Raw genomic sequence first — 15,897 nt, 5'->3', positions numbered from 1 at the left:
CATCATTACTTTGTACCCCAGTGTGCTGGATACATTTTAGCTCTAAATAAGCACATAAAATTTAATCAACTGAAGTTAACACTCACATTATCTAGATTCAGAATTTGTAAAATTTCCATAGCATTTTTGCTTATGTAGTCAATTCAGATATGCTGTTAACAATAGGGGAGAAAGGCTTTTTATGATGGACTAGTCTTTGCTGCTTGGGTAAACCCCACAGAGATTAGCAGTATTTTCTAAAAGATCCTATTTATTCTTACTCATAAAGAATATCACCTGACAAAAAAGAACATCTTGGAAATATTTAAATACATTTTCACATCCAACTGTTCTTCCTCCTCTTAGTTTAACATCATGCCTAAAGGTAGTAAGCGCTAGTTTTGAGCACAAAAATAGCCGATTTAAATGATCAAGCCACTTACCTGTTACTCGATCCTGTGAAACTGCTGTCTGCTTTACCTACATTTGTTTGCCTTTGACAACTAAATACAATCCCTCTATGTTTGTAAATAATCATGATATATCATTATACCATACAGAGGAGACAAAAGCAGCAACCCATCAGAGTTACACAAACATTTCAAGTCTTTAGGTAGTGTGCAGTTTCTGATGTGGTAAATTCAGACTTTGAGTTGTCTTAAGCCCAAAGCATGCAATGGGTATTGCTTGCAATAAACTGTGAATGGTGAAAGGGAGCAAGACCTTCAACTAAGATGCTAAGAGCAGGCTGAAAAACTACTGCAATTGTACGCAGTATTCATTGTGAATGCTAAACAGTCCTATTGCATTATATGAGGAAGAAAAGCAACTTTTAGCTAAATAAGTAGACTTAAACAGGAAAAATTACCGAGACAAGTTGTTTGAAATTGGAACACTTTCACTGCATGTCATGACTTCCTGGACAACACAGAAGGCTCCTGTTATGTATGACCAACAACTTCGTCTTAACAATTAATAAAAATAAAATTAACTTAAGAAATGCTGGTGCCGTGCTTAGGTTTCAGAGGACAGACATAAACCACATAAATTTATCATTTTAAAACTAGACAATTTCTGTCTCCTACCACAATTTATTCCTGTCTGCTTTTTTACTCAGATGAATTCCTTCTGTGGTTAGAATGACAAAATACTTCCACATTAATGAACTAATTAGCTTAATTGCATAATTTTGCTATTTTTTTAATCTCCTGTTGAATCTCCAGAAGAAATAGTTACTAAGTCACAATTACAGGATTCTGTTACATTTCTCCTTTTGTAGTGGGGCGGGGAGTGGAGGGGAAATTACACTTACATGTTTTGTTTTGGAGATTTGCTTAACATATGACTGTCTTATTAGACCATCATTACTCTGAATGCTAAAAGCAAGTTAATCTCCAAACATTTTAGAAGTCAAGATAATGATATATATTAGTTTATAATAATCTTTGAATGCTTAATATTCCAGATAAATTTTTTTTATTCAAGAGGTAAGATACTGTACATATTTCCACATATTTTCTGTCAAAGCACTATTATTCAGACATCTGCAGCCTGATACTTCAAGTCAAAGGTTTCAGTTTTCTTTAATTATTAACAAAACAAATAGTGAGTATGTTAATACTATTTTCTTCTAGGTCCAAGCTTTTACAATACTTACCATAAGAAAGCATTAAGTGTGATGAACTTCTGAATACATTAAGGCCTATAAGGGTTTCATAGACATAACTGAATTAAATAATACAGTCAAACAAAGATCGAGATTATACTCAGGTTGAGGTTATACTCAAATTGAGATTTACTCAAGCATGTGACTTGAGACTATACTCAAGCATGTGCTGAAACACAGGCCAGACCCTGAAGAGGTACAACTCGGCACAATTTCTTTACTGGGTTGTTTTATGCCTGCTGACAATATAATGTAATTTTAGCAATTTAACAGAATTTAAATGAATGTTAATTAACAAGGACCTGTCTTAATGATTTAAGGTCAGTAAAATGGGTATCTGAAAGACATGGAAATGAGAGAAACTGACCGAATGATTCAGCTCACTTTTTTGTTTCCTTCCCCCTCTCCCTCCCAATAAATCACCTGACTTGGACCGATTTTCAGAATATATTTATGCATCTGATACTTGTATGTTAAGTCAGACTTCTCTGAAAAACCAAACCAGCTCCCTAGTTAGATTTAATCTTTAGCACCATTAATAAGCAGAGTCCATAAAATGTCTCTATTTCAATTCAAGACAGAAATTTCAATTAGCAAGTTAAGGACTGAATTGCCATCGAAATATTAGCATGTATTCTTAAGTTTAATGCTATTTCACTGAAGGTGTAGATTTTATAATAAAACATGATTCAGCATAAAGCAAACTTTTTACAGAGAGATGCTACATATGAAGAAAGCCACCTATTTTCTGTTTTATTATTAATCTTCAGTTTTGCTTACACCATAGGATAACAAATTGTACTTGAATAATCAGCTCTGAAAAAGTGAAATCTGGGAAAAATTTCACATTTGACAAATTCCTGCATTTTTATTGTCAAAAAATTAAACTATCCCACTATTCTCCAAATAAGCTCATGTAAAAAAAATCAGTACCATATATAATTACACAGTTCTCTAATACCTTAAAGCCAGAATTCTGACAGCTATTTGTTGAACTTGATAGCCCATTATCTTTATTTTTATTAGAAATAAGCATCCAAATTCATGGTACCTTGGGGAAAAAATTCAGCCAAAGACATCCTCATTCATTTAAATGGGTAATTTCTGAATGACTTCTCAAATACTTTTTTTAAGGAATACGCAGAGTATACATGGCCTGGCTATTGAAATCACATCAGCATCAATAGATTCTGCTTACAAAACATGAAAAATCATTGTCTATTGACAATTTCACCTTTAAAGTGAGAGTTAGGGTACGATCAAAATACATTTCAGCTGTAGAGGTGCACATCATTACATGCTTATCTGGAGATGCACATGTTGGTCCATTCCAGAAGAGTCCAAGTTTGTTCAGATGAGGAGGCCAATTGCTTAGATTCAAAAAATACAGTAGCAGAAGCATCTGGATACGGTACCAGAAGCCAGTATGCTGCTGCTTCTTTTCATAAAAACAAAAATATGGGCACCAGAAAAAACTTGAGAGACCAGATAAAGATCTGTGCCCTTCCAGTTTCCAAAGAGTTAGTGTTTAATTAGGTTGATACAATATTTCTGCTACTCACTGATTGTTCCTCAAAGTTTGCTGCTGCTGAGCTACAGCTTGCATCATTGCACCGATACTTTCCTCCGCCAGAAATGGGAAAGCTCATCTAACAATGGCGTATCATAGTAGCTCCATCTTTCTAGTGCTATTGCCTATACTTTTTAAACTGACAAGTGCTATATCCACTAGAGACATCTTACCATACAAGGAACAACTTTTTTCCACTACTCCATTCCAGTTTTCTTTGCCATGCACCTGCTTTTGACAAATTAAACTAAAATATGTAACTTGTAGTAACTTGATTTTTGCTGCCACATGATGAAGACCAAAATGCTGCGACTTACCTTTGAAACTGACTGTTTTGCTTAATGTGGAATGCAACTGGATCTCTCTTTCCCACCCTTAGACATGACAAATATGTTAACACCACCTTATTGCAAGTATACTGACATCATGCACAGTGAACAGGCTTGCACAAGAAGCCTCTTTTACCTGTATTTTTTAATTCCCTTAGTAACTACATCTCAGTATCCTTCAGTCGCTTGTTTCCATTATGTCTGGTTGCCTGTGAACCACCGCAGATGTCTCTAGGCTTTTAGCGCTGAAGACATACAAACATCTTAGCAGTTGATATCATAGCCTGCTTTTAAAGCATAGCACATTACACACAGATAAATATGAGATCATCCAAGCAGCTCTAGTTGCTAGCTGCAGCACATGTTTCTACAGTTTAGCAAACAGAGCAGCCATAGTGTTTGCTACAATATAAACTTAGAAAGATAACACATAATGCTGGTGTTTCTCCAAACATTCATTTAAGTTTGGTTAAGACTTTTGATTTCCCTAAGTGAACCACACTTGTATGGGTTTTCTGGAGGTGTAATATTTCTTTTGTTTTTTAGATTGTTTTGGGTTTTTTTTGCTAACTGATTATAGCTGTAATAATGCCATTTCTTTATTCAAGCATCTGATGTAAAACTCGTAACAAAGTTGAGATACACACAGACAGTTACTGCCTGCATCATCTTAACTGTCTTTGAGAAATTAATTTGCAAATTAACTTCTCAAACTGTAATATTCAAAGAAAAAATAATCCAAAACATGGTATTCAGACATCAACTTCCTCATAGATATAAATGAAAGAAAAGCAGCAAATGCAAGAACTTACTAACTCAGAGCTCCAACACATGATATGTCCTCTGGTGGGTTTTTTTTTTTTTTTCCACATACGCTCTACACTACACCAGTATTCAGGTAGTAGAATATTGTTCCCTGAACAAGGCATCAATTTACCCATTCTTCAATCATACACAAGAATTTCTATGGAAATGATCCCAGATTATGATTAGAAAGCCAAGCTATTTAAAACTACGTAGCTGGTTTAAATATCTTTTGTTTTCAATTTCAAAGCATACTTTGTTTAAAGAACTTGATTAAATCTAAGTCCATTATTAAAAATGAATCTCAAATAGAACAAATGCATTTTGGCCAAGATAAAGTTCAGTCCTCAAGAAAGCCATCAACCATATCCAAGACAATTTTGCCATAGAAATACACAAGAAGGAGAATCTAGAAAGCACTGATGTGTCTCATAATTCCCTGAAATATTGCCCTGTGAAAGTTTCAAAGTTAGGCACCATATTGTTAATCTCTTTCCCCATGTAAAAAGGGCAAGGATTACAGTCAGGGCACAATTACATACAATAATAATTAGATCTAATTATTATTACTTTGATGAATATAGTATGGAAGGCTTGAAGAGAAACTTTAAAGAGGACTCCCTAGAATTTGATTAACCTTTCTGTGCTGATACATGAGAAAGCACAAAATGGTTTTCTGAAGTGGAGAGCTGGGCAACTGTGTCCAAAGTTATTAAACAGATGCCAAAGTTGTCCACGTGGTGAGAAACTGATCAGAATCGCAGGACTAAATTAGGAAGGAATAATCAAATGTTTGTATTTGACGTGTCTGAAGAACAGGAGACAACAAAGGTACTTCGAGGTGAAAACCACGGCAATTTTGAAGAGAGCTGATCCCTGTACATACCAAGATTACAGGGCACACAACAGCCAGGGCACTGACAATAAATAAATAAATAAATCAATTGGGCAGTGCAAACAGAAGGGAATGATTAAAACTTAGAAATATTCAAGTGGATGTGGTAAGATCTAGACATGTTCTGGATGTGTGGGTCAAAGGAGAGAAACAGGCTAAAGAAGATGCCAAGAATACAGCCTTGAGTGAAGAAAGTCATGGTTATATTCTCTGTTCTTTCTAGTTATTCTGTTTTGGAACAAAGGACAGACAATGAAAACAGTAACTCAGCACTTTGAAATATTATAGCCCAATTTACCAAATAGCAACTGAAGACATCTGTTTGTACGTTGAGACTATAGTATCAATAGCCACAGTTACATAGGTGCAGGTATTCTATCATATGGTACCTTAAGAACCAACCAAAATCACTAAACTACCTATCTTGTTAGTGAAACCGGAAGATGACAACACAAATACATTACCCTGAAATTAATTTATTCATTCTAATTTAAATGAAGGACTTTATATTTTTCTGTATTTGTTTAAGGAATAGTAAATGAAAAGATATTTCTTCGTTTAAAAATTATTCTATCACAAGGAGAAATTTAGTTAACGCTCTTCTAATTTATGATAGATGCTAAACTACTCAAACCAAGTTTTCCTTATTCTGAAATTGTTCATGATTAGATTGTAATCTCCTCAGTACAGGGGCCTGGAACATGCCAGGAAGAGTACTGTTAGGCAACAGAGATGCTACTAGAGAACAACTATATTCCCATTACATTTTGGAATGAATTGTGTATACATTTCTTCAGGGTGTTTTTGCACAGACATCCCACTGAAATAATAGCTAATTAATTCATTATAAGTAATCTGAAAACAAAAAAATAGTAAGGTGGTGAAGTATGCTGTTGATACTAAGTTACTGAGGGTAGTAAAAATAGAGCTGGCTGAGGGAATCTGCAAACAGCCTCACAACCCTGATTGCATAGGCAGGTGAAATTTAATGTAGATAACCATAATGTAAACACAGAAAAAAATCCTATCCTTACCTATAAAACTATCTAGTGGATGTAGATGTTAACAATCAGAAAATAGACCCTGGGATCTATATAGTTAATGCTACGAAAACAATGGTCAATGTTTGTTCAATAGCGAAGAGAACAACATTCAATAATGCTCAGTTTATCTGCTTTCTCACTTCCCTAACAAAGCAAAACAAATAAATGACAGGAATTATAAGGAAAGAACTAGGTAATGACATGAAAACCATTATTTTGACTGCTCTTGTGACCTGAATACTGTGTGTAACTACTGGTCTCCTCATATCCAAAAGCATATAGTAGTGCTCAAAAAATAAAATAAGAAAAAAAAAAAGAGAGAGATTAATAGTAACATGTGAAAAAATCAACTAGACTAAAACTCTTCAGCTTGGAAAATACAGGACTGAGGAAAGATATAAAATCATGAGTTGAAGACAGAAGGTGACTAGAGAGCAACTGTTCATTGTTCCTACCAAAATGAGAAGAGTATCAACTAGGACAGATAGGAAACTTTAAATAAGCAAAACCACATTTCACACAATGCATACTCAAGTTGCACTGAGCAAGGATCTCTTCCGGTAGTACGCTGCAGATGCCAAAAGCCTATGTGGACTTAAAAAAAAAAAAGATTTGGCAAATTTGTGGAATAGAAACCTACTGAGAACTGTTAAAAATAAGATACCATTTCTGATTCAGAAAGTGCTAAAGCCACAGATGGTTGCATTTGGGGTATTAAGGTATCATACGATGTCCTATCTCTGCACTCTTCCTTAGGCACTTTCTAGTGTCTGCCGCTACAGACATATATACTCAAATATGATGTTTTAATGAAGACTACACTATTTATTTCTGGAATGTCTTTATTTCCTAGCTAAATTCAAGGGAATCAAAAAATAAAGGATATGCATAATAGCAAGATACATCTCAGCCTTGAAAACATTTACATATACACTTGATTGTGGTCCACTCGGTATCATTAACATATAAATAGAAGTAAATGTAAGAATACAATCTCCAAAGGAACTTCACATTTTCTCATTTGAAAACTTTTAAACACAGATTCTGTACCATCATATTGGTACTAAGTGTACCGAGTCAGGACAGAATTTTTTTGTTTTGGGGGGAAGAGTGTAGGAGTATTTCTAACAGAGGAAGGCGTACTAGAGTATTAAAGTTCCATCAATTTGATCTGCCTTTTGAAAAACAAATCATCACTTACTTCCATTTTCTTACGTACAGAAGTTACTCTGTTTGTCACTGCATATTGTATTTTCTGTCAGTAATCATGCTGGATGATTTCTGCATATTGTCAACTTCTAGGCCCGTATCCTGCAACAGCACTTCCTGCTACACCACAGCTTCCCCAAAGCAACTGCTACTCGAGCGCTATTCAAATGTAGCAAATCACAAGCAACGGCACCAAGTCATTTCAAGAATTCCTTGTTTCAATAAGCAAGCAAAAAGCACAATCATCGACTTACCTGATTTGATTTCTAAACCGATTTAAACAAGCAGTACAGTATTACATAGAAACACGGCTCAAAGGACATTTACTTTTAAGTAATGAGGTAACGATGCACAGGTATAATTTCAAAAGTGCTAAGCAGTTACTCTTCCAGAAACAAACAAACGCGATGAATGAGCAAAGGCATTACGCAAAATCCCATCAGCTGCCTATTTTCACTTGCAGCACTCTAAACACTTTTAACAGTCTGGTCCAAAATGATTATTTTGATCCATTCCAAAGGCATTAGCCGTGCAAATGATCAAACCCGGTCGAGCAATGTGGTCTAATCTTTAACTTAAAGTTAAGAAAGACTGGGGGGAAAAAAGCGTAGAAAATTACTCTAATCCATACTTACTTTTCAGGTGTTAAAAAAAAAAAGAGGGATGGTCCTTAAAGGGAAAATACTTCGATAGTCTGTGTGTGCTTTAAAGCCCGTCCTAGCAACTCCTCGGTGGTATCTCAAAACCAAAAGACAAGATAAAGCAGAAAGTTAAACCAGCTCAGCTGCTTCTGTCCCTCGACCGCTAGACCAGCCGTCCCGTCCCGAGGGCGGTGCGCGGCCGCCTGCGCTGGCAGGGCCCCGGCCCGCTCCCCACGCGCTCCCCCGTGGGGGCGGCCGGCCGCCGCGCGGGAGATACACGGAATTTTTTTTTTTTTTTTTAAAGATCTGTCTAATACACACGGAAAGCGCGGTTCCCTGGGGCCCGGGCGCCGCGGGGTTCCTCCGCTGGCTGCGGCGGGAGCCGCTCCGGGGGCGACCGGGACGCCGCAGCCCCAGCCGCCGCCGCCGCAGCCCCGCCTGTCACCTCCGGGCCGGCGGCCGCCGGGCACGGGGCGGCGGGAAGGAGCCGGCGGCTCGCGCCGGGCGTGGAGCGCGAGCGCGCCTCCCCCGCCCCCGCTACCGTGCGGCCGTTAGCGCGTGGCAGTTAGCGCGCAACCGCTCCCGGGGCGCGTGCCGCCGCAGGGGCTTCCGCGCGCGCCGTGTGCAGCGGCGTGAGGGAAGCCGGGCGGGCCGCCGGGCGGGGGCTGTTCCTCGCCTCGCTCCCACCCCCGCCGGGGCTTCGCCGGCGGCCGCCGCTGCTGCCGGCGAGCGCTGGGAGGCGACGGCGAGTCCCTGCCGCCGGATCCGTTCGGGGAAAGCGAGCGAACGAACGAGCGAGACTTTTACCTTTTCTCTCTTTTCCCGTCTTTACCCACCATGCTGCGGACGCCGCTGCCCGCGGAGGAGAAGCGGCGGCTCAGCCCGGCGCCCTTCTCCTGAGGAGATGAGGGAGACGCGGCCGGGCCGGAGCTAGCGCGACCCGCGCCTCTCCCCCGTCCTCCCCTCTCCCGCGTCCCCGACCACCATGAGGGAAGAGAGAGAAGCCGCCGCCGCGGCCGCCTCCCACCACGGACCCAGCAAAGCCCCGCAGCACTGCCAGCAGCCGGACGGCGGCGGGGCGGCTGCCCCCCTGGCGCTCCCCGGCGGCGGCGGCGGCGGCAACCCGGAGAGCCTGCGGAACGGCTACGTGAAGAGCTGCGCGACCCCCTTGAGGCAGGACCCCCCGAAGAGCTTCCTCTCTCTGCTGCTGTTCCCTGCCGCCGCCGCCTCCTCCCGGGCTCTGCTCAGCCTGGGCGCCCTGGCCGCCCTTGTCCTCTCGCTCCTGGCCTTTCACGGCCGGGGCAGCGCCGGGGGCCAGCAGGACGGGAGCAGCTGGCGCAGCCCCCGGCCGTTGCACGCCTTGCTGTGCCTGTCCCGCTGCCTCAGTCCCCTCTTCAGCATCGCCTGTGCCTTCTTCTTCCTCACCTGCTACTTGGCCCGCGGCAGGCGCGGAGAGCACGGCGGCGGCACGACCCGATGGTGGCTGCTGGCGCTTCCCGTGTGCTGCTACTCGGGGGACTTCGTGGCGCTGCAGTGGCTGCTGCCCGCGGAGGGGCACGGAGAGGAGCCCCAGCCCCCCGCCGAGCCGCAGATGGTCCTGGGCAGGCTCCTGACGGTGCTGGGCTCGGTGGCAGCGCTGACCCTGCTGCAGAGCTCCCTGAAGTTGCGCCGGAGCCTCCTCGTCTTGGTCTTCTCCAGCCTGGTGTGGCTGGTGTCGCTCACCAGCCTTCACTCGCTCCCCCCAGCCCTCAGACCGCTGCTGGCCGGCTCGGTCGGGGTGGCAGGCTGCCTGCTGGCACTCTGTGGCGGGGAGCACGGCATCTTCTCGGCTCAGAGCCGAGGAGCGCACCACCAGCATCATCACCACCCACGGCTCCCCAGCGTGGAGGAAAAAGTGCCTGTGATCAGACCCAGGAGGAGATCTAGCTGCGTATCCTTAGGGGAGACTTCGGCCAGCTACTATGGCAGCTGCAAAATGTTTAGGAGACCCTCGTTGCCTTGCATTTCAAGAGAGCAGGTAGGTTTCTCCGAAACTGGAGGGAGAAACTTTGAGGAATGAGCGCCACTCACTTTTCCTAACTGCTGTATATGTCTGTGCGGGATGTCTGTTAACTGTCAAACTCCTGTTAGAGGAGTGGAGGAAAATGTTGGTCCCTTAGTGGGTTTCTCAACTCGGTTCTGCAGAATCGATATAATCCTTTATGTCTGTATAGAAGCTAAATCATAATAATGTGTTTGTTATAGGGCAGAAGGCTCACTCGCTCTTCGTAGGATCTTAAATATTAATAAGTAGTTCTTATTGGTTAAAACAAAACCCCAAACCAAACATCTTTAGCTATCAGCTACCTTGTTATTTTGACTGTTTCTTTTCCAAAGCCCAACAACTCCTCCGCTTCTGGCAGACTTTACGAGAGAAAGAAACCACAGCTTTCTAGCTCCTCGGCTCTTCTGGTTCTTCCCGCTTTCTATCGACAAAATGATTGCCAAGTGCTAAAGAAATGTGGGGTTTTGAGGGGTATTATTTATCAAATGTTGGCGTTGTTTGAGTGGCAGCTGTCCTTCTACCTTGCAGATTACTATCTCTTGTTTCTCTCTCTCCCACTCATCCTCTCTTCCTCGCTCCACATAGGTTAACATTAGCTTTGGGTTGATGGGATTTAAGAAACTCCTTTTTACTGAAGAGAGAGCTGTACAGGAGAGTCTGGAGGCATGCCTGAAACGCTCAGTTTTATTGAATGGAACTCTGTTGGTTTCTACCTCCCGGAAAACTTTTCAATGACTGTTGTTTTTTGTAGCGCGAAGCCCCCCGGGGGGGGAGGGGGAAGTTTGTTTTTATTTGGGAACTTGCACGTGAGCTGCAGGAACATCGAGTTGTGCTGCCGGTGGAACTGGCCCGAGGCTGCGGCAAGTGGATTATCAGCCCGTTACGGGGGGGGAGGATAAGGGGAGTGTATTTAATAAACGTGCAAGCGAACAGTTTCTGGGAAGTGATTGTTGCTGCAGGTTCCCCCATCTACTACTGTTGTGCCTGAAAGTCATGGATACCGAATGAAATTTTCTAATTTTGCTTTAACATGTATTCTGTAATGCACTTCTTGTGATTGACTGTGAAATGGGTCTGAGGAAATACGAGGTGAATCTGAAACGGTGGAGTAGTTTTCGAGCATTTCTTTCCCTGCATTTGCACAACAGAATAGTACAGCGGTAATTGTTTTTGCATAAAAGGTTAAAATGCAAGTATGCTGTAACAGGCTTCAGGAATAGTCATTCGATAAGTTTCAAATTATCTAATGCATACTATAAAAGAAACATTAAAATATCGTACTGACAGTTAAGATATGTAGGGAATATTGTATAATAATTTACTTTCTCTATTCCCTTCTGGATAGTAAATGCTCTCTTTTTCTGTCACATTTGTCTGCAGTACAGAAACCTCAGAAAATGTGGTTTCATTAACCTTTCTAGACGATAGAAGATATTTGTTCTTATGCAAGTTACTAAATGCTTCCTTTGATATTCGGCTCACTTCCTAAAGGCATGCGCATATTTCAAGTTAAGGCATTTATTATTCTTTAAGTAACATCATAAATGTCAACCATAACTGAATATGTAGAATTTATTGGCAGTACTTAAATCATACGTGTTCATAATAAAATGTAACTGTTTGGTAGACTTCCAGAATGTGATATCTTTGTTATCACTGAAAGTGAACAGAAACAACAGAGATCTGAAGTTCTTTGTTTTCCTAATAGTCTATTAGACTTTACAATAAATATTTGTGCTTTATTAAGCACAGTTTAAATGGGATTCATAGATACATGTTCTGTGCAGTATTTTATATGTGATTTTTATAAGGATAATACAGGTTAAATCCTCTGATCTCCTGTCTGACTTGGAGAAAGATCAGACATTGCAGAGCTGATAAAACATCAATTGTTCTATAATGCTTCCTTGAAACAGAAGGAATGTATGCACTTAATGCTTTCCAGAGAGCATTTATTACGTGAATTTTCTTTAAGGACTGATTGCATGTTTTGCAGATCTTTATAAAATATTACAATGATTCTTTTCCAATATTAATATTTTAAGCATGAGTTTAATGAGCCTTGTTAGGAAGGTCAGTGGAGTACAAGGAATGTGCCGCAGGTCCACCATGACGGGGATGCTTTGATGAATGAGAGCTAAGTTGCTATTACGATTCTATTAGATGTATTTTGTATGATTGTTATGAACCTCTTGTATGTAGAGGTTTGTATGAACCTCTCCAAGCAGGGGCACATAAGAACAAAAAAGGCAGGTGTATTGAATCATAGAATCATAGAGTACCAGTTTGGAAGGCACCTCAAGTATCATCTGGTCCAACCTTTCTTGGCAAAAGCATGCTCTAGACAAGATGGCCCAGCACCCTTTCCAGCTGAATCTTAAAGGTGTCCAATGTTGGGGAATCTACCAATTCCTGGGGGAGATTATTCCAATAGCTGATTGTTCTCATTGTGAAAAATTTTCCTCTTGTGTAGATTTTAGTTACTCTTTGAGGAAAATAGGGAATGCTAGTATTGACCTTAAGTTTTCAGTTACTTGTTGATTTGAAGTTATGCCCGACTCTCTGTCTAGTTAAACACATGAGAAAATAATTATATTGAATTGACTGTTTTTTTCATTAATAAGCTTAAGCCAGCAATTCTAAGGGGTCTGTGTGCATGGAGAGTGTGGGGGGGTAGAACGGGTATGTGCAACCAGTAGTGTGTGCACACTGGAATTGGATGGAGACTTATCACTGCTTTCTGGGGTAGAAGCGGAAAGAGGCCATGTGAGCACGATCCTGTAAATGCTTTCCAATTTGAGCAATCCTTATGACAGATATTTAGATTATTGCTTTCTGTACTTGTACAGGTATGGCAACTATAATGCTGCAAGGTTGATAAAATTAGATTACCTCTATTCATACCTTTTATATGAGTATTCATGCTTACTTTAGCCACCAAAGTCTACAAATTCATGCTGTGTGTGGCTTTTCTGCAGTACATATGGCTAGCAATGTAGTTTGAGGTGGGAGGAAAGAGTCTTGAAGAGATTATATCTGTTGAATTTTTGTGTGAGTATAGTTAAATGCCATTATCAAAATATATAGATACACATAGAAGGAAGCAATGTGACTAAAGGCTAAAAATTAGGCAAATGCAATGTCTTTTCTGAACTCTACTATATTAACACTTCTTCTGCTCAAAGAAATTCATATGATTTTAGCAGTAAACAGGCTTTTTGTATTCTTACTTCAGTATTCATCTTGGACCTAGAGAGGAACTGCTTATTAGCAGTATGAATGCAGTATTGATTGGTATTACAAATTTTGTGTAGATGATGTTTTGATTGCATGTATTAGTCGGATGCTAATCTGTTAGCTGTACCTACAGCTATTGGTATCAAAAGGTTTATCTTCATTGACTGTTGCATATTTAGCACTTAAATTTTTTTTTTATTTTATTTTTTTTTAATCATGGAAGCCAAATCAGAATTGGGCATCTAAAAGGTGCTTGTCAGTATTGCAGATCTTGTAAAAACTCTATGTCCTGAAAAATATTGTAGTAAACCATTTTTTTTCTTTAACATGATGGTGAACATGTATATAAGAGCAAATAACTATGTGTAGGAACTCGTGCATAGGAACTTCTCAGAATCCAGAAAGAATATGTGATTTCTAAAATTAATGTTTTTCCTTAAGTAAAGAATAGGCCTTCCTAATTAAATACAGAGAATATGTGTCCAAAACAGTCTGCAAACAGAGCTGATATTTTTCCTAGTTACCTGACTAGATTCAAACACGTGGGAAGGCTGGTATATTTCGTGGATAAAGACTGCTTTCATGTTGCACTCTGTTAATTACAGGAAGAATTGTCTTGTGGTTAGGTTGTTGGATTGACTGCCACCTCTCCCCAGTTTCTGTTCCAAGCTACCTCGTACCTTTGATGCACTACCTTAGGAAAATCAGGACTCGATTTCAAGAGTCTAAAATATTTATGTAACTTGAAATTAATGCAGTTCCTTATTTGCTTAGACAATTTGTATCTGTGTGTGTTTGTTTGTGAAACAAATTATACTTTGTCCTTAAGTACTCAGGGTATAAACTCAAGTGCAGAAGCTGTCTATTACTATGTATTTTACAATCTTAAAATTGTTAAATAGATACTGTTTGCAGCCTAGAAATGTGAACCTTTACCTGTTGATTGCAGCCAGTAACAAAATGTAACTCTTCTTGCTATGCATTTGACAAACTAGCTCTTTGAAATTTTAAGTTTTCCCCTAATGATTACATTGACTGTTACCACGAGTGTACCTGCATGTCAAGATTTGTTTCTGTTGTTAACGGAATCTTCGTATCTCTTGGGTTTTTATTGTTTGTCATATGGGGAAAATCAAGATAGAAACGTGGGTGTGTTGAGCTGTGAATGTAATCAATTTCAGTGGGATGTGACTGAATATGGGGAATATACAAAGAGAATGATTACATGGTGAAAGCAACAGTCTTGGAAAACTGTTTTTGCAACCTTTCAGATGAGTAGGATTATATTGTTTCTGTCTGGTGTTCTCTGACCTTGACAAAATGTTTTGCACTAGATGAAATGTGAAATAAGAAAAGTCTTGGTAAAAGTTGCATCCTTTTTTCTTCTTTTTTGTCCTTTCTTTTCATCCTGAAGTTATATTCTTGAAGTATTAGACTGCACAGAAAGGATGATTTGAGCATGGTCTGCCCATAGAGACCTGTAGAGAGGTCAGAGTTTAAGATGGTATCGTCTGGTAAAGTGGCCACCGGGACCAGACAGTGGTTCACAGACAATGATAAAGAATGCTATTAGGGAGACTGAGTGCAGTTAAGAACTCTTAGCTAAGTTTACCTTAAGCTGGTTTTTAGATATCCAAGACTTGGTGGCAGTTCATGTTCTGGACAGAAAAAATACACTAAAATCAGGGAACTGTCTGTAAGTCGTCAGTGTAGCAAAGGGGGTTGACTGTTTCTGCAGGTGTGGTTTCCCAGAAGGAAAATGTAAAAGAGAAAGGAGGGAGATCAAAGACAACTGCTGTGGAAATGCTGGAGAAATTTGGAGGAAAGTGAGGGTGGCATATTACAGGAGTGGCCAGCGTGCCAGTAGGAAAGAAATGGAGGAAGCTGGGAGAGAAGGTTCCAAGAACTGCATGATTGACTGTGTCAAAGAAAACTAACAGGATAAATTGGATAAAGTACTAATTTTCAGCTTTGACTAGGAAGACATTTTAAACTTATGAAAGAAAATTGTAGAGCTGAGGAACAAAAGGTTCCCAGGAGAGTGTCTAGAATGGCAAAGAGGACAGCCTCCACACTGTGGTTTGTGAACAGTATATTCTGTGAGGTTAAATATGAAAGGGAAGAGAATTACAAGGAGTCAGGTATGTTTTCCTGAGGAAGACTCCTGTTTTGACACAATGTATGTGTGTGCATGTATATGCCTGCAAGTACCATCCTAATAGTTGAACTTGACCAACTGAACTGATTGAATACTATGGCCTTAGAAGTTTCAAAGACATAAAATTCCAGCAAGTTTTGTGAACAGAGGTGCGTGGGAAGTGAAGACGTGCTACGGAAAATACCCCAACACAGGGCAAGTTTGCAGTGTGAGCTGAACTCTAAGAATCCATGTGAGATTGTCTCTCATGTCATGAGTGAATACCAGAACTGGGGATCGGGAATTCTGTTAAAGCCTGAGCCTTATTTGACATTTGATAGGA

General features: G+C 40.4%; 1 protein-coding gene and 1 long non-coding RNA gene across 2 annotated transcripts in view; one reads left to right on the top strand and one right to left on the bottom strand.

Annotated features, from left to right (window-relative positions):
- Window positions 1–4,231: 4,231 nt before the first annotated feature.
- LOC121233841 lies at window positions 4,232–9,656 on the bottom strand. Its single transcript, XR_005934072.1, has 2 exons — window positions 9,562–9,656; window positions 4,232–8,233 (listed from the first exon to the last, which is right to left on the bottom strand). It is a non-coding gene; the product is annotated as an uncharacterized LOC121233841 (long non-coding RNA).
- The window catches only part of PDE3B (phosphodiesterase 3B), a 95,269-nt gene continuing 88,198 nt past the window's right edge, over window positions 8,827–15,897 (top strand). Inside the window, 1 exon segment of the mRNA XM_030038359.2 lies at window positions 8,827–10,153. Coding sequence (XP_029894219.1) covers window positions 9,122–10,153 — 1,032 coding nt within the window. The 5' untranslated portion in view covers window positions 8,827–9,121.

The sequence above is a fragment of the Aquila chrysaetos genome, chromosome 16 (assembly GCF_900496995.4).
Source record: "Aquila chrysaetos chrysaetos chromosome 16, bAquChr1.4, whole genome shotgun sequence".
Taxonomy (NCBI): Eukaryota; Metazoa; Chordata; class Aves; order Accipitriformes; family Accipitridae; genus Aquila; species Aquila chrysaetos.
The sequence above is the reverse complement of the archived record's forward strand: the minus strand, read 5'-3'. Positions and strand labels throughout refer to the sequence as shown.